Consider the following 18622-nt stretch of genomic DNA (forward strand, 5'->3'; position numbering starts at 1 on the left):
ATGCTGTTTGTAGTAGCTTACCCGCATTCCTATTTTCCTATTCATTATTAAAGCTACTCCTGCATAACCCCTATTTGACTTTGTGTTTATAACCCTGTAGTCGCCTGACCAAAAGTCTTGTTCCTCCTGCCACCGAACTTCACTAATTCCCACTATATCTAACTTTAACCTATCCATTTCCCTTTTTAAATTTTCTAACCTACCTGCCCGATTAAGGGATCTGACATTCCACGCTCCGATCCGTAGAGCGCCAGTTTTCTTTCTCCTGATAACGACATCCTCTTGAGTAGTCCCCGCCCGGAGATCCGAATGGGGGACTATTTTACCTCCGGAATATTTTACCCAAGAGGACGCCATCATCATTTAATCATACAGTAAAGCTGCATGCCCTCGTGAAAAATTACGGCCGTAGTTTCCCCTTGCTTTCAGCCGTTCGCAGTACCAGCACAGCAAGGCCGATTTGGTTATTGTTACAAGGCCAGATCAGTCAATCATCCAGACTGTTGCCCTTGCAACTACTGAAAAGGCTGCTGCCCCTCTTCAGGAACCACACGTTTGTCTGGCCTCTCAACAGATACCCCTCCGTTGTGGTTGTACCTACGGTACGGCTATCTGTATCGCTGAGGCACGCAAGCCTCCCCACCAACGGCAAGGTCTATGGTTCATGGAGGGGCCTAGAAACATGCAATTTGGATTTTACCCACTACTATACTGCACCTGGGTTATCATGGAATGCAGTGCTCAAAACTGCAAGTATAAAACTTTTTAATTGATGCTGATATCTTCTTTAAGTGCAGAATTCATAGGGGCTTTGCCACTGTATTTTTACCCAAGCCAAGGCAAATAACCTACAAATGAGTTAATTGTCCAATGACACCATCGATTTAAGTCAAATCCTGTACTTGTATGTCAACATTTTATATGGGTTTACCATGCTACAATTTCTACATCGTTAATGTTTCCAGCGGCTTACAGATGCTGAAATTGTAGATTGGATTTTTCGACTGCTGTACATGCTTCTTGTATAACATATCTCTCTGAGATGGACTAGGCATATTCTAGTAGGCTGAGTGACAAGCACAACTATTTGCCACTGTGTTCAGAGCACACAGTCTTATGATACTGTTCCCTCCTCAAGTTGACAACACTGATTAGGCACCCCCTTTATGAAATTTGATGAAGGCTTACACGATATAGTCATTGGTAAATGATAATTAAAAATATTCGAAAACACCTTGGCAAATTGGTCAATCATTAAGATGGGTGTCGTGTGGGAGCAGAGGGGTGGAGGCTGCAACACAACTGACGAAGTCAGTTATACGGGGTGCCATCTCCCATGAAGAACCCGTGGCTCTTGATGAGGTAAAAGCTGTAGTACAGTTCATAGAACCTGTTTATGTTGCCGTACGTGTAGACCTACCAAAGCTCCGCATGTATAATTTTCACTGAGTTTCTGAAAGGTCGTTTCAAAGACACAAAGTTGCTTCATACGAACACAGCCAGCTTCATTTGCTGAGGAAGGAGTAAGATCCTTATGAGATGCCGATCAGGTGTGTTCAACACGTCCGGATATATAACCGTTAACCTGTGCGGTATGAATCCAGGCAACATTAAGTTTATCTGTTAGCTGATAGATCAGGCATCTCTCTCTCTCTCTCTCTCTCTCTTTCTCTCTCTCATATAATCAGCAGAAAAAATGTCCATTTAACATGTTATAGTTCTGACCATAGCTGTCTTCCAGCAATTGTATGCAAGTGTCAGTTGAAAAATACAACCAACCAGTCGCAAGTAATTGTTTAACACTTGTACCTATGCTTCGACACCTCTAAGGAGGTCTTCATGAGAATGAAAATTCCAAAGCTGTAAAGTTACATTTTGAGAAGGTAACAGTCAAAGGTTAGAGCAGACATACTCAAGTTAAAAATAAAAAATTAAAAACGTTCCAGACTTTGTAATGTACACCTTGCAAGGAACAAAATCATGTGGTGCTACAGAAATATGTTAAAATGTTGTGCACAGGTGAAGTGGGATATAAAATAAAAAATAAAACGTAAATCTGTACGACGCGGAGGGGTATGCCAGTTGGGGGAGCGAGGGAGGGGGAGGAGTGTTTCGGATAGGTGGAGCGGGGGGGGGGGGGGGGGGAGAAGGACATCACCGCACAAAGAAGTCAAGGTCATAGAAACATTAGAACATAGAAAGAAGTTTATTGGCAGTTTACGTTGGGTCGGGTGCCACCCCGGAAAGTAACATCCAGTCCATCAGGGAAGACCAGAATTTAGTGATTCTAAAGGACAATGCACCGGTTCTCCTGTCGCGGGACAACTGTTTTGGGTAAAATTGACGTTTTACTTGTACATTCGGCATACCGAAGATTATAGAACGATCCAACTGAACGTATAAAAATCAAGACGCTTTCACTTCTGAAGAAGAGTTCATCTGACGATGTTCTTAAAAAACTTAGACCTGGTGCTGCTGTCTCGCGGAGTTTATACAGTTTGCGTAAGGTACACAAGCAAGGGGTTCCCGTTCGGTCTATTGTTAACAATCTTACAACTTGGCCAAGTACTTAGCATCTTTTCTCAGTCCCGATGTCGAAAACTGAGAACATCATGTATCCAATACTCTGGTTTTTATTCAGCATTTGGAGTCTGTGTCTCTCGTTCGTTTTGATGTTGTGTCACTCTTCACCAGAATTCCTCTTTAAGATTCTTTGCAGTTAATCGTTAAAAAAACTGGACGAAGAAACAAACAAGCTTTGGCGACATGTGCTGACGTCCACGTATTTTTTATTTAATGACAAATACTTTGAACAACCTGATGGAGTGGCTGTGGGGAGTCCATTATCCGCACAGTTGCCAGTTTGTTTATCGAAGATTTTGAGGACACGGCTCTGAAGACGGCGTTTTTAAACCCAACTTGTTTTTGGGGATACGTCTACTATGCGGTTACGGTATCTACATGGGAGGGACGCTCTGCATCGTTTCCTAGATGATTTTGACTGTTTGCATCCCAATATTAGGTTCACGATGGAAGCTGAAAAGGATGGGAAACTTCCGATTTTAGATGTCGTGGTCTACAGGAGGGGTGATGGGACATTAGGACGCAGTGTTTATCGTAAGCCTACGCAAACGGACATATATGTTCATGCATCAAGTTATCATCTGTTGTACCAGCGCACAGAGGTCCAACGTACGTTGGTAAAAAGAGCCTGTGCCATTTCAGAAGCAGATAGTTTGATACAAGAACTGGATAATCTAAAAACAGTGTTCAAGCAGACTGGTTACACCGATAATCAGATCCGTCGTGCTCTACAGATTGGACCTCCGCGGGAACAAACTAGTTACAAGCAAATAAGTGGTGTTCCTACCTTTCGCGGAAAGCATATCTTCAAAAATAGGAAGAATTTTAGAGAGATTTGATATTAGAAGTGTAGCCCATTCTCCGGCTAAGACTAGAGTGCTGCTTGGCCCCGTGATGGATGACTTGGGTTTAACAAAGCCCGGTGTCAACAAAATCCCGTGCCATTGCGGGAAAGTGTATATTGGACAGACAATTCGTACGATCTGGGATCGATGCGTGGGGCACCATCGGCACACGCAGTTATTTCAGCCAGAAAAAAATTGCTGCTGCGGAACAGTGTTTTACTGAAGGACATAAAATGTTGCATGATGAGATAAGTGGTTGCCCCTGCGTCGCGTTTTTGAGACTGTTTAGTGAAAGAAGCCATTGAAATCCGGCTATCTGAAAATATTATGAACAGAGGTAAAGGATATCCTTTAAGTAAGAGTTGGAACCCTGTTCTGTCTGATATTAAAAAACAACGGTCTTTGTTTCAGTTATCAAAAGGTGTCAACAGTATTTGATATCAATTTACTGTTTCCGCGTGTTTTCACCACCGGTGGGCTGCCGTGCTTTGCACCAGAGGGCAATTTAGGTTCGCGCACGCGCTTTGGCCCTACAGGCGCTGTATGAAAAAAGACGCCGCTGCGGTTTGATTTCAGTTCTGCGAGTTAGTGGGACGGCTTACTCGACTGAAGATGGCTGCCTGGTGGATCACCTGTTTCGGCAATTCTCTGTTGCCATCTTGGGATCTATGTCTACATCATTACATAACCTCCTCCACCAGTACAATAACTGGTGCTGTTCGATGTATTTCCATGCTGGTATCGTGAGCTCTATGGATATACATTGTATAGCACCAGTTACTGTACAGATGGAGGAGATTATGTAATGATGTAAACACAGATCCGAAGATGGCAACAGAGACTTGCCGAAATCAGTCGCCTATATCAATAAATGACTTTAGTGAACTTGGCAACTGAGAATTTATTCAGTGTTCGTAAGACTACAGATCGCCCCTTCGCTGAAGATGTCGGAAGTGTACAGGGTGGTTCATTGATAGTGACCGGGCCAAATATCTCACGAAATAAGCATCAAACGAAAAAACTACAGAGAACGAAACTCGTCTAGCTTGAAGGGGGAAACCAGATGGCGCTGCCACAGGTCAAACGGATATCAACTGCGTTTTTTAAATAGGAACCCCCATTTTTATTACATATTCGTGTAGTACGTAAAGAAATATGAATGTTTTAGTTGGACCACTTTTTTCGCTTTGTGACAGATGGCGCTGTAATAGTCACAAACGTATAAGTACGTGGTATCACGTAACATTTCGCCAGTGCGGACGGTATTTGCTTCGTGATACATTACCCGTGTTCAAATGGACCGTTTACCAATTTCCGAAAAGGTCGATATTGTGTTGATGTATGGCTATTGTGAACAAAATGCACAACGGGCGTGTACTATGTATGCTGTTCGGTGAAACGCCAACCACGACCTGCAACAAATGACGACGCCCAAGTAGGTGTTTTAACTGCTGTCGCGGCTAATCCGCACATCAGTAGCAGAGAAATTGCGCGAGAATCTGGAATCTCAAAAACGTCGGTGTTGAGAATGGTACATCAGCATCAACTGCACCCATACCATATTTCTATGCACAAGGAATTGCTTGACAACGACTTTGAACGCCGGGTACAGTACTGCCACTGGGCACAAGAGAAATTACGGGACGATGACAGATTTTTGGCATGCGTTCTATTTAGCGACGAAGCGTCATTCATGAACAGCGGTAACGTAAACCGGCATAATATGCACTATTGGGCAACGGAAAATCGACGATGCCTGAGACAAGTGGAACATCAGCGACCTTGGCTGGTTAATGTATGGTGCGGCATTATGGGAGGGAAGATAATTGGCCCCCATTTTATCGATGGCCATCAAAATGGTGCAATGTATGGTGATTTCCTACGTAATATTCTACCGATGTTACTACAAAATGTTTCACTGCATGACAGAACGGCGATGTACTTCCAACATGATGGATGTCCGGCACATAGCTCGGTTGAAGCGGTATTGAATAGCATATTTCATGACATTTGGATTGGTCGTCGAAGCACCATACCATGGCCCTCACGTTCACCGGATTTGGCGTCCCCGGATTTCTTTCTGTGGGGAAAGTTGAAGGATATTTGCTATCGTGATCCACCGACAACGCCTGACAACATGCCTTAGCGCTTTGTGAGTGCATGTGCGAATATTACGGAAGGCGACTACTCGCTGTTAAGAGGAATGTCGTTACACGTATTGCCAAATGCATTGAGGTTGACGGACATAATTTTGAGCATTTATTGCATTAATGTGGTATTTACAGGTAATCACGCTGTAACAGCATGCGTTCTCAGAAATGATAAGTTCGCTAAGGTACATGTATCACATTGGAACAACCGAAATAAAATGTTGAAACGTACCTACTTTCTATATTTTAATTAAAAAAACCTACCTGTTACCAAGAGTTCGTCTAAAATTGTTAGCCATATGTTTGTGACTATTGCAGCGCCATCTATTAAAAAGCGAAAAAAATGGTCCAACTAAAACATTCATATTTCTTTACGTACTACACAAATGTGTAATAAAAATGGGGGTTCCTATTAAAAAAAAACGCAGTTGATATCCGTTCGACCTATGGCAGCGCCATCTAGCGGACCAATCATAGCGCCATTTGGTTTCCCCCTTCAAGCTAGATAAGTTTCGTTCTTCGTAGTTTTTTCATTTGACGCTTATTTCGTGAGATATGTGGCCCAGTCACGATCAATGGACCACCCTGGGTAGATGAAACGGGCCTCGTTTACCTGTAGGTTGGGCATCTGCTTGCAGAGGTCGAGCAGGTGCTGCGTGGAGTCGAGGTTGGCCGTTACGGTGCGGCGCAGACCGGCGGCCAGGCTGGTGGAGGCGGCGCAGTGGAAGACGACGGACACCTGGTCCAGCAGGCGGGCCGCCGCCTCTGCAGGCAGCTGCAGCCCCAGCTGCGGCCGCGACACGTCTCCCGGCACCGCGAACACGCGCTGCCGCCACTCGTCGCCCTCCAGCTGCGAGAACAGCTGCAACACCACAGCACGTCTCCACTCACTCTTTCCTGGGTGGTTTATGAGCTGGAGGTACGCAATGTTGGCAAATCATTGATGCTGACTTTGATCGTTAACGACTAAAAATCTATCCCAAAATATTAGTGTTTTCAACAATGATGTTAAACGATGAACTTAGAGAGTAGCGTAAAAGGCAACATAAAAACACATCCAATATACATACTCTTACAACGTCTTGTTCGCAGGCTGTAAAAATTACTTTATTTTAAAGAAAATGTTTCCCCTAAGTCTAATGAATTGTTGGTAGACTGTTGCCTGATTTTGAGTTCAGTTTCTCAGAAGCTGAGGATTTGACTCAACATTTAACTAAATTTTTGTAGCTTTTGTACCTTTGGATGGGTATTGTAGATGACTGATTCTATACTTCCAATGTATCTTGGTTAAGATCTAGAAGGCTGTCTTTCAAATAATTGAGTTTTGATGGTAAGTCTTTCCTGTTCTACTTTGCAAATTATTCTTTTCTTGTGCCATTTTGTCTTTGGTTTTCCTTAATGGATCAATGTATTGGTTGACACCTCGAAAGCACCAAATAAAGAAAAAAATGAAAGACGTTGCCAGAATAGCCAATTTTCCGGCTTTAGTCGGTTCAAAAATATCTCCGCTGCCCCCCCCCCCCCCCCCCCCCCTCCAGCCCCTTCCCAATGGCCACTTTTGAAGAGCTACAAATGTGTTGCACTGATGTTATACAATACATATTGAGAGAAAGATTCGTTTAATTGACGAAACAATTTACAGTGGGAACAAGCAGTTTAATCTTTTGTCAGTATCCAAGGTCGATATCTTCTTTTTAATACCGAAGCTGCAATATTTCAAAGGCGACAGTGTCGATATTGAATATCGACTGTCATTAAAGAACCATAGCTTAACTTTGCGCGGGACTCGTAGCACTAATGATCTGTGGGGGCCCTGTACAACAATATGCGTGGATATTTTTAACGTGTGTTCGTTCCTTACAAAATACGAAGGTAAAGTATAACAAAATTTTCACAAGCTGCGACACTGTCGTGAATTAAACAGTGACCCGTATATACAATAATTTTCCTTTAATTTACGTCTATGGTCACAAACTTTTTGGTAACAGATTACCGGTTTCGGTCTATAATGGCCATCATCAGATCTGTTTTATAAAAGTCATAATGTACTGCAGCCATAGTGGCATCGTCAAATGTTAAATGCATTTAACATTTGACGATGACAGTATGGCTGCAGTACATTACGATTTTACTTTTATAAAACAGATCTGATGATGGTCATTATAGACCGAAACCGGTAATCTGTTAACAAAAAGTTTGTGACCATAGACGTAAATTAAAGGAAACTTATAACAAAATTTTATTTCACGAATATAAGCTCTAGGTATTTTTCTCTCATTCATAAAACTGAAACAAAATTTTCGACTAGTAGTCGACACATAAAATGAAACCAACAAGGACGAGGATATTTTTACTCGGGTATCCACTAACTCAGGACATTAAGTTTGCGGTATTTACCAACACTGGGATTATGGACAAGCAGAAAAGTAAGTGGCAGCTGACTGTTTTTGCATGCTATGTCGCAACTGACGAATTATTACAACTCGCGTAATAAAGTGAAATGGGTCCTATCGTTAACTTAGAAAGTTTCTATCTCCGAATGAACTGAAGTTTCTCGCCACATTCTATAGAAGTAGGTCACAAAGTAGAAAGTTACTACACTCTTCATGACGAGTATGCTGTGGACATTTCCGTCTTCCAAGATAACATCGATGTTCACAGCTCTCCACTCATTGGTGCTTCGTTGGTGAACACTGGGGAACCCTATCAAATCCCGATTAGCTTGATATATCACTCGTTTCGTTATCTTACCCACAGACATTGTGATTACTTGGAATAGCGGGTGAAACATAACAGCTGACGTTCCCAGAATTTTATAGCAATGAGTGGCTTCACCTGCATTTAGTTAACCTGAAGAGACATATCGACAAACATCATTGCCGAGGTGAGCACATTTTTGGCCGCGCAGGCCTACACTACAGGGTGTTACAAGAAGGTACGGCCAAACTTTCAGGAAACATTCCTCACACACAAATAAAGAAAATATGTTTTGTGGACATGTGTCCGGAAACGCTTAATTTCCATGTTAGAGCTCATTTTAGTTTCGTCAGTATGTACTATACTTCCTCGATTCACCGCTATGATTTCATACGGGATACTCGACCTGTGCTGCTACAACATGTGCTTTTACAAGTACGACACAACATGTGGTTCATGCACGATGGAGCTCCTGCACATTTCAGTCGAAGTGTTCGTATGCTTCTCAACAACAGATTCGGTGACCTACGGATTGGTAGAGGCGGACCAATTCCATGGCCTCCACGCTCTCCTGACCTCATCCCTCTTGACTTTCATATATGGGGGGCATTTGAAAGCTCTTGTCTACGCAACCCCGGTACCAAATGTAGAGAATCTTCGTGCTCGTATTGTGGACGGCTATAATACAATACGCCATTCTCCAGGGATTCCATGCGACGGACGGTGGATGCATGTATCCTCGCTAACGGAGGACATTTTGAACATTTCCTGTAACAAAGTGTTTGAAGTCACGCTGGTACGTTCTGTTGCTGTGTGTTTCCATTCCATGATTAATGTGATTTGAAGAGAAATAATAAAATGAGCTCTAACATGGAAATTAAGCGCTTCCGGACACATGTCAACATAACATATTTTCTTTCTTTGAGTGTGAGGAATGTTTCCTGTATACTAGCGTGATGTGTCCTGAGGGGGGATTATTGTTTCTCTCCGAAGAGATTATCTTTTCACAACACTCTTAGTTCAGAGTCTTAATGCAAGACGCCGAATTTTCGGACTAATTTTTTGTTTCAGCCTCTTAATTTTTCAGCTTGTAGGCGTAGAATGGCACACCAAGAAGTAAGAGCTCGATTTGGAAATAGTATAAAGATAGGGCTGTACTCTTTCGCCCTGTTGCATGCCAACCTTGTACAGGGCAGTAAAACGGGTAAAATTTTCAGTCACAGAGCGAAGCTACCTCGCTGCATTACGGCAGAGTCGACCTGAGGTGAATGCAATGAAAACATTTCGCCACCGAGACTGGGTCAGGGCAAAGCAAAACATCGGAATTTCTGGCGAGCCAGGCAGCAGACTTCAGCAGAATGTAGTGGGTCAGAGCAGCCAAACAGGGTCACGTCACCTTCGTTATGTAACGAAAGAAAGGGTAAGTGAATGCAACAAACGGTACCACGAGCTTTACGAATCATTTCTTTGCTATAACAAACTCGTTAAGTAAGCACGACAGAAGGAAAACCGGTGATACCTCCGTAACTGCAAGCCCTATGCGGTCATGACGCATGACATCGGGTAAACGTTACCCACTACTTCAATCCATTTAAATACCCCGGTAGTTTAGCTAGTAAAGCATTCGGTCAGAGGGATCGATGGCGTACATGACGTTCACACTCGATTCCCTGATTGCAACGAAGTGACATCTGGCGAAAGTCTGTTGTAGATTTCCTGCACTCTACGGACAACAGCAGTCGTTTCTGGGAGATGGCTACTACAGCCGGGCCGTTGGCGAACTAACGGGTCCAAAGGAACGGTTCACCAAACTGAACGGAACGAGCGAGGAATGAATTCTAAGGAATGTTCTTTCATAGTTCACTTTGGTCGCGGCTTTCTACTTATAGTTCCCGGGAACGGGAAACGGTCGGTCTCGTTCCCGCAACGGCACGTCGGTCGGTCTCGTTCCAGCCTCGGTCCCGTTCCCGTCTGCCTCGGTCTCGCTCGGCCAGACTCGTCCTTCTTCGCGTGGCCACTCGCTGCAGTTCCACTGCCGACTGCTCATAGTTCAGTATAGAGTTGTTGTTCGTTTCGTTCGCTTCGCACACCCGTTCTACATCTGTTTCAAACCTTTTCTGACCTCTGAACTTCTGGTTCTTTTCGTATTCTATTCAGCGCCCATGACCGGTAATTAAAATATATTTGATAATTACGTAAATTAAACAAAAATAACGTGGTGTGTAAGGTAACAAAACGGCGTATCAGCTTACTTCACTATTTTGATAAACAACAGAAGAAATGCTTGTAAAAAGACAAGATTTTCGTTATTGCAAATTCAAAGGACGTCGGCACGGCACACACGAGTGGCCATTTTCCGTCTTTTTTTGATCCAAGGTAAAAGAGCAAGTTCATTGTTATGGAAGAGCAGACCGACTTACAACCGAATGGAGCCCGGGCTTCGTAATCGAGTGTATGGTGTCACATTTTGTAAAGAGAATATGATAACTCCTACAATATTATTTCAATGGTACAGGGTGGCGCACGAAAAATCGGACCCGAGTGTTAGACTGCTCATTGTCCCTTACCAATCGTCATCTATTGTTTCGAAGTTGTTTGCATTAGCTTATTTGTTATTTCTTCGCTGCCTAATTATTACATGTTTATCTATTCTGCTCGTATCGGTCAACAAATCGTGCGTAATTGGAGAGCAGTCTGTACTTTGGGCCGGGTTTTCGTGCGTCACCTTATATTATTTCACTGCGATCAGCCACATAACGCTACAGTTGGCTAAAAGAGATGTTTTTTTTGCAGAATCACGAAAATTACAAGTGTTTTAGAATTCTGTTATGAATAAAAACTCTGTACTCCAGGGGGAGGCAAGTGGTCCTCTTGGTGCCTTCCATCTTGTCACCTATGCTACTAATTTTCAATTTTTCATAAGAACCATATACCAAAAACAGTGAATGATGAACGAGTAAAAATAAACGGTTCCCAAAAAAGAGCTATCACCAGTGAAAAAACGCAGTACATCTAAAATTTCTGCTGCAAGAACTATAATTCCTTCAATAAACGTAACACTTCAAAAGAAGTCAGTAGCCAGGGTAGAGCATACTAAGTTTTTGGGTGTACATATATGAGAGTCTTAATTGGAAAATTCATATTTTGAATCTCCTAAAGCGACTAGGTTCAGCAACTTTCGCAATCAGAATAATTGCCAATTTTGAGGATATAGAAATTAGTAAGCTAACATACTTTGCATACTTCCACTCTGTGATGTGATACGGAATAGTATTCTGGGGCAACTCAACACTTAGGCAAAAGGTATTCACTGCTCCAAAGAAAGTAGTTAGAATAATGTGTGGGGTTCATAGTCGCACATCTTGTAGGCATCTGTTTAAAAGGTTAGGAATTCTTACAACAGCTTCACAGTACATTTACTAAGTAATGATTTTTTTTCTCAACATCATGGACTAGTTTAAAATCAACAGCGACATTCATGATTACAATGCCAGAAAAAAGAAAGACCTACGCTGCTGGTATAAAACTTTTTGATAAATTACCAGATGAAATAAAATGTCTGGCAGACAGCAGTAATAGTTTCAAAAACAAATTGAAATCATATCTCCTTGACAACTCCTTCTATACCAATAGACGAATTCTTGAATATGAGTAAATAAATCTGGAGATATAATATGTGCATTTTGTGCTGTTTAAGTGAATCGGATAGATAATAGAAATATTTGGGTATAACACTATAATGTAAACAAAAAAAAGAAAAAAAAACGTGTTCCTATGCGTATTTCTTATGCATTTGACACCTTCCACATCGTAATGGTTTTTCCGTGCTATTGATCAATGGAACACGTGACTAACTAACTAACTAACTAGTTCCAAAGGATGGACGACTTTGCCCGACTCCAATGGCTACCTCGTCATAATCACCACTCGTAGAGTTCAGTACGACAGTCCGCCTCTGTCGCACGTGGGAGGACGTTGAGGTCTTTCCGTCCCAGCAGGATCAGGACACCAGCGTTCCCGACATTTCGGCGGGCTGAATATGGCCTACCTGGACGGCAGGCCAGTATCGTTGAACTTCACGGCTGCGCGACGGATGACGAAGAAGGGGGTGAGCGGGAGGGGACATAGCACCTCCCAAGTCGGCGTGTGTTAGTACAGTACGCGCATCTGGGGCCGGGGCCACAGCAAGCGGCGAACCGCCAGTGCAGCAGCCGGTTGGAACGAAGTACGCGGTGTCAGCTGCAGTGAGCGGGCTGAAGGCTGCTTACGACGCGATTCCTCAGCGGGCATTGACTGACAGTGCCAAATAGGAGTCAAAACGCTACCTGTATTTTTATTGAAATAAATAACATTCTGAATCTTCTTCCACTGCACCTACCGGCGAGCACAGGTCACTACCATCCACCCGAGAAAAACTGGCAACGAGCGGTCTGGGAGAGTGCCTCCTGACACAGAACAAACTCTACTTATGCCCTCCCAATAGTCGTTTCTTGCAGCCCCTACTGTTCAATCTATACCTCGAAGAAGCAATGACAGAAATAAAAGAGTGGTGGAAGAATGGGAGCAGAATTTGGGGCGAATTTATCAATGACACAAAGCGGAATAGCACAGGAAGAAAGGGCATTTCCGGCCATGAAAAGTTTGCTGGTATCAAAGATAGGCATTAACTTGAGGAAGAGATTTCTGAGAATTTACGTTTGGAGCACAGTTGCTAGTGAGTCATGGACTGTCGGAAAGCCGGAACAGAAGAGAATGGAAGCTTCTGAGACTTTCGGTGCTATAGAAGAATGTTGAAAAAGTAGTAGGCTGATTAGATGAGGAATGAGGGGGTTCTCCGCAATATCAGCGAAGAAAAGAACATATGAAGAACACTAAGCCGGCCGGTGTGACCGTGCGGTACTAGGCGCGTCAGTCTGGAACCCCATGACCGCTTCGGTCGCAGGTTCGAATCCTGCCTCGGGCATGGATATGTGTGATGTCCTTAGGTTAGTTAGGTTTAAGTAGTTCTAAGTTCTAGGGGACTGATGACCACAGATGTTGAGTCCCATAGTGCTCAGAGCCATTTTTTTGAAGAACACTAACGAAGGAACATGGGGATAGAGGGAGCTGCACAGGGTAAGAATTATACAAGAAGACCCACATTGGAAAATTCCAACAGATAAGTGAGGATCTAGGTTACACGATCTGTTCCGAGGTGAATACGTTGGCACGGGAAGGGAATTCGTGGTGAGCTGTATCAGAATAGTTAGATGATGATGATGATGGTGGTGGTGACGATGATGATGACGACGACGTCTGAGGAAGAAACCGCAGCCGACTTACCGGTGAGTCGAGGAGTCTCGCGACGCGCTGCTCGGCCGTCTCGTGGGCGGCGGGCCGCACCAGCAGGTGGGCGGCCGCGAGGCGGGGACACTCGCGGAGCAGCTTCTCGAGCAGCACGCCGCCCACGAAGCCGGTGGCGCCCGTCACCAGCACGCTGCGGCCCGAGAACCACGCGCCCACCTCCTGCTCCCCCATCTCGGCTTTAGCTGCCACTCGACGCTGCCCTCCCCCGGTCTCCACTCTAACGCAGCCTGGAACACAAGTAGAGCAGTGGCTGTCATCTAGTCACTGACAGAGCCCCTTGTTTAGACAACCATCCCCTTGAGACAGTGACACGTACTACCAGTGGTATCTTGTGGCAACGTCCTTTACGAGGCGCACGATTTGCTGCCCAGGACCGTTCAAAGAACTGGTAGGAACTAAAACTAGTAATAATTTTCTATTTGGGCAGCGAAACAATGATGGCTGAAGTGTAAGGGATATAAAATGCAGACTGCCATTAAAAATAATAGCATTTATGAGAAAGAGGAATATCTTTGCATCAAATATCAACATACAAGAGGCGTTCAATAAGCATGCAACACTTTTTTTCTGAAAACAAGTTGTTTTTATTCAGGATTCCAATACACTATATCACTCGCCCTCTGCTGTTGCTACAAATCCGTATTCCCCAACACAATCGCTTTTCAATACGACGACCATCTGCCACATTTCTGGGGAGGACTCTGTGCCAGCAAGACACCACTCTACTTGCCGCATCACTGACCTCTCATTCATCCACGTACTGCTTCCCGCAGATTGCATCCTTCAATAGATCAAACAGTTGGAAGTTGGCAGGTGCGAGATGCGGGCTGGTTGAGGAAGAACAGTCAAATGAAGTTTTCTGAACTACTGTAGGCTGCGCAGACATGTGTGAGGCTTTGCGTTACCATGGAGAAAGAGAATTCGTTTGCATTTTTGTGACGACGAACACGCTGAAGTCGTTCCTTCAGTTTCGTGATGGTAGCACAGTACACCTTAGAGTCGATCGTTGCACGACGAGGGGGCATTAAACAGAATAACCTCTTTATGGGACCCTCAGAGGGCCAGAAGGCCGTCGCCATGACTTTACCGGCTGAGGACGTGGCTTTGAACAATTTATTCGGAGAGGCGGTGTGCCGCCAATCAACGGATTGTCATTTTCTTTCTGGTTCGAACTAATGAACCCATGTTTCATCACCTGTGACGATGTTTGGCAACAAATTGTCACGATCAGCATTGCAATGCGGAAGAAATTCCACATCGATGATCCTTCGTTACTCTTTATAGTCTTCTCTTAGGCAGAGAGGAGCCCAGCAGGTTCAAAATGGTTCAAATGGCTCTGAGAACTATGGGACTTAACAGCTGAGGTCATCAGTCCCCTAGAACTTAGAACTACTTAAACCTAACTAACCTAAAGACATCACACACATCCATGCCCGAGGCAAGATTCGAACCTGCGACCGTAGCGGTCACGTGGTTCCACACTGAAGCGCCTAGAACCGCTCGACCACTCCGGCCGGCAGCCCAGCAGGCACACACATTGTACCCCATGGTGGACGAGTGTGTCAGCACTACTACAGAGACGTCCAGCTGTGCACCGATATGTTTGATTGTGATCCGTTGATTACCTCGAATGAAAGCGTCTGCATATTGCAACACTGCAGGAGTCACGGCCGTTGTGCACGACCTTGTTGCGATGATTACAGACGTCTCGCCCAACGACTCACCGTGTCTTTGTTCACTGTCAGGTCTCAGTACACATTCTGCTAGTGCCTATGAATATCTATGATGCTCTGATTTTCGGCCGAAAGAAACTGAATGACAGCGTGGAACGCACGGTAAAAGCCCACATACCAGTGTAAACGGGCCGTGTTTGCAAACGGGACTTCACTGCACGCCGCGGAATTCCAACGTGGGTTCTCTGCTGGGCGTGAGGAAGATGATGATGGGGTGTGTCCACGGATGGCTCCTGACGACAGAATAACTACACTTATTGCTCAACTGCAATACATTGGTCGTGAGCCCTTTGGGCGAGGTATGCTTCCGCTCTCAATCTTCTCGGCGGCGTCGAAAGGGGCCGACGGACGCTCACACACGTGCCCTGTGCGGCGACTGTAGCTGCGCTGGCGGTATCTAGAGTCTCCTGCATCTGCGGCAGCGCTACGGCCTTGCCGGCTCGTACTGCAGCAGCGGCTGGAACCACGTGCCGAGGGCCTCTGTCGTGGTGGCAGCGGCTGAAGGGGCGTGGCAGCGGGAGAGGTCAGTGTCCCGTCTCAGCGGCCATCCCCTACTGTGGCTGTCTGGCGTCAGGGGGCCAAGGTCCCCGGCTGCCTGTTGGCGGCGGCTGGGGCGGATTCACTCTGCCACCTCCTAGGCGACGATCTGCATTACGGCGGTGACCATTACGATGACTGAGATGGCAGTGATGATTCCGGACTGCTGGCGGCGCTAGATAACACAGGCTCTGCGGCACTCGAACGCCTCACGACGGATGATGTTGACGAGCTGGTTGCTGGTCCTTAAATACAGATTCTGCTGCTGCTGTCTGCTATTCTTCTTCCCAAGTAGGTCGATGGAATATTCCAATGTTGCTCGGCTGACGTAACTGACCAGATTACCGCCCTCGATGTCGACACCCTAGCTTGCGGCGAGTTGCTTCTTGTCTCGTCCTCTGTTGGACGGTGGCACAGCGTTCTCTTTCGTTTTGCTTAACTCGGCGCTCCATCGACCCAATTACATCACGGTATCATAGCACTGAACTGCGCAACAGAATGTAACACGCATTCTCCTTCTGGCTCCCAATATTCCTTCACATATTAACTAACTTCATTACTGTAAAACTCCTACTGTCATCATTCTACCGCCGCGCGGAGTGGCCGCGCCGTCTAGGGCGCCATGTCACTGATTGCGCGGCCTCTCTTGCCAGAGATTCGAGTCTTCCCTCTGGCATGTGTGTGTGTGTGTTGTTCTTAGCATAAGTTAGTTTAAGTAGTGTGTAAGTCTAGGGACTCATGATCTCAGCAGTTTGGTCCCTTAGGAACACACACACACACACACACACACACACACACACACACACACACACACACAATCAATCATCATCATCATCATCATCCTACCCTCTGTAGCACCTCCGTTACAGACGCCATTTAGAATGCTATATATAACACCGCCACTTGTAGAAAGTTCATGAAACTATACGGTCTGAAGCGGGAATATTACACTCTGTTCCACGGTTTTACAAACGAAACTGGCCGAGAAAAAAAAGTGTTGCATTACTTATTACATGCAGCTGTTTGGAAGACCATTCAGCTGAATGGTTGTCAGCCGGAATATCGTGGCAAGAAGTCTTCATTATCCGGCTGCCATCGATAAACTTCATCACAACAGTAAAACAGAAATGAAAGTTTCAAATGTGGTATAAAAGGCTGTTGAAGGCTAGATGGGTGGATCGAGTAGCGAATGAGGAGGTACTGAGTCTAACTGAGGAAAAATTTATGGCACAGGTTGACTAAAAGAAGGGTTAGGTTGATAGGAACATTCGGAGACGTCAAGCAATCGTCAGTTTGGCGATGGATGAAATACACTACCGTTTGTGAAAAGAGCAACACAGAGAACGAATTACCCGAATGGTGCCACACTTGGTGGAATTGGGTGTGCAAGCAATACGTGATACGTTTTGCAGCGATATGAGGTACACGTAGGCCGAGTAGAGCCCTCTCGGGTCGGTCCGATAGGGTCGGTTTTGCGACTAGTGTAGTCGGTGCAGAGCTGTCACACAAGGTGTAAACAATACAGTGAGCGCCAGTATGCCTATTCGACGTCAAAGGGAGCCATAGCAGCATGTGAGCGAGTTATATCGGGGCAGAATGATTGGTCTCCGGGAAACGGGGTTGTCATACGGTGACATTTCTGCTCGCGCAGGGCATGCTGCTACGACAGTGATGCGTGCGTGGAAGCAGTGCATAGAGGAAGGTTGTACGCAGTGACGAGCGGGAACTGGACCACAGAACATGACCACAGCACCGGATGACCGTCGTTTTGTCCACATGGCCATTACGGACCGTACAGCGCCGTCCACGGTGTTGGCTCGTCTCTGGAGCACTGCAACAGGTGTGAACTTGTTTGCATCGACGGTTTGTCACAGTCTGCTCCAGGTTGGACTCGTTGCACGCATGCTGTTACGTCGGCTTGCATTATTCAGAAACCACAAGCTCCTCCGACTGCAATGGACACGTGAACACCGTCACTGGGGTGCTGAGTAGCAACATGTAATCATTTCAGAAGAATCCCGATTCAACGTGTTCTACAGTGATGTCCGCATACGTGTCCGGCGGTACCGTGTTGAGCGCAACCTGGAGGGCTGCATTGTGGAGCGGCATATCGGACACCAGGTGCGATGATTTCCTATGCCATTGGTTACAACAACCAATCTCGCCTCGTACGCATTGCAGGCACTTGGAACAGCAACCGTTACCTCACGGAGGTAATCCCCCTGCTTCAGGCTTCTCCACAGGCCACATTTCAACAGGACAATGCCCGGCCACATATTGCGAGGAATGTACAGGCCTTCTTCGAAGAATGACGGGTATCGTTGCTTCCCTGGCCTGCACGTTCGCCTGACATGTCGCCCATCGAACATGTCTGGGATATGACTGATAAGCACCTGGTGCGTCACGGTCCTCCAATAACTGGTGTCACGGATTTGTGGGCTCGGAACCAAACTGCGAGGAGATAAATTCCTCAGGAACGTATTCAGAACCTTGTTGATTCAATGCCACGGCGTATATCAACTCTAGTTGCAGCGCATGGTGGCCACACGACATACTGAATAGTAGGGCTCAAAGGACACGTACAGATTTGAAAAGGTAATCATTTGTCACTTGTCATGTACATAATCTGTGGTATTAAATAAATTGAATTCATGTGTTTCCTTCTTGGTGTCGCAATTTCCGCAAATGGTAGTGTGTGTTTGTGTGATAAGTGTACGTGGCAGTAGTTTTG

At 45.4% G+C, this 18622-nt stretch overlaps 1 protein-coding gene across 1 annotated transcript in view; it reads right to left on the bottom strand.

Moving 5' to 3' along the window:
• Positions 1-18622, bottom strand: part of LOC124743033 (putative fatty acyl-CoA reductase CG5065) — a 126074-nt gene that overhangs the window by 79502 nt on the left and 27950 nt on the right. The window contains exons 2-3 of the mRNA XM_047248836.1: positions 13598-13848; positions 6192-6440 (exon numbers count right to left, since the gene is read on the bottom strand). Of these exons, the coding sequence (XP_047104792.1) occupies positions 6192-6440; positions 13598-13792 (444 nt within the window). The 5' untranslated portion in view covers positions 13793-13848. The remainder of the gene's footprint in view (positions 1-6191; positions 6441-13597; positions 13849-18622) is intronic.

This window comes from Schistocerca piceifrons, chromosome 1, assembly GCF_021461385.2.
Source record: "Schistocerca piceifrons isolate TAMUIC-IGC-003096 chromosome 1, iqSchPice1.1, whole genome shotgun sequence".
Classification (NCBI taxonomy): Eukaryota; Metazoa; Arthropoda; class Insecta; order Orthoptera; family Acrididae; genus Schistocerca; species Schistocerca piceifrons.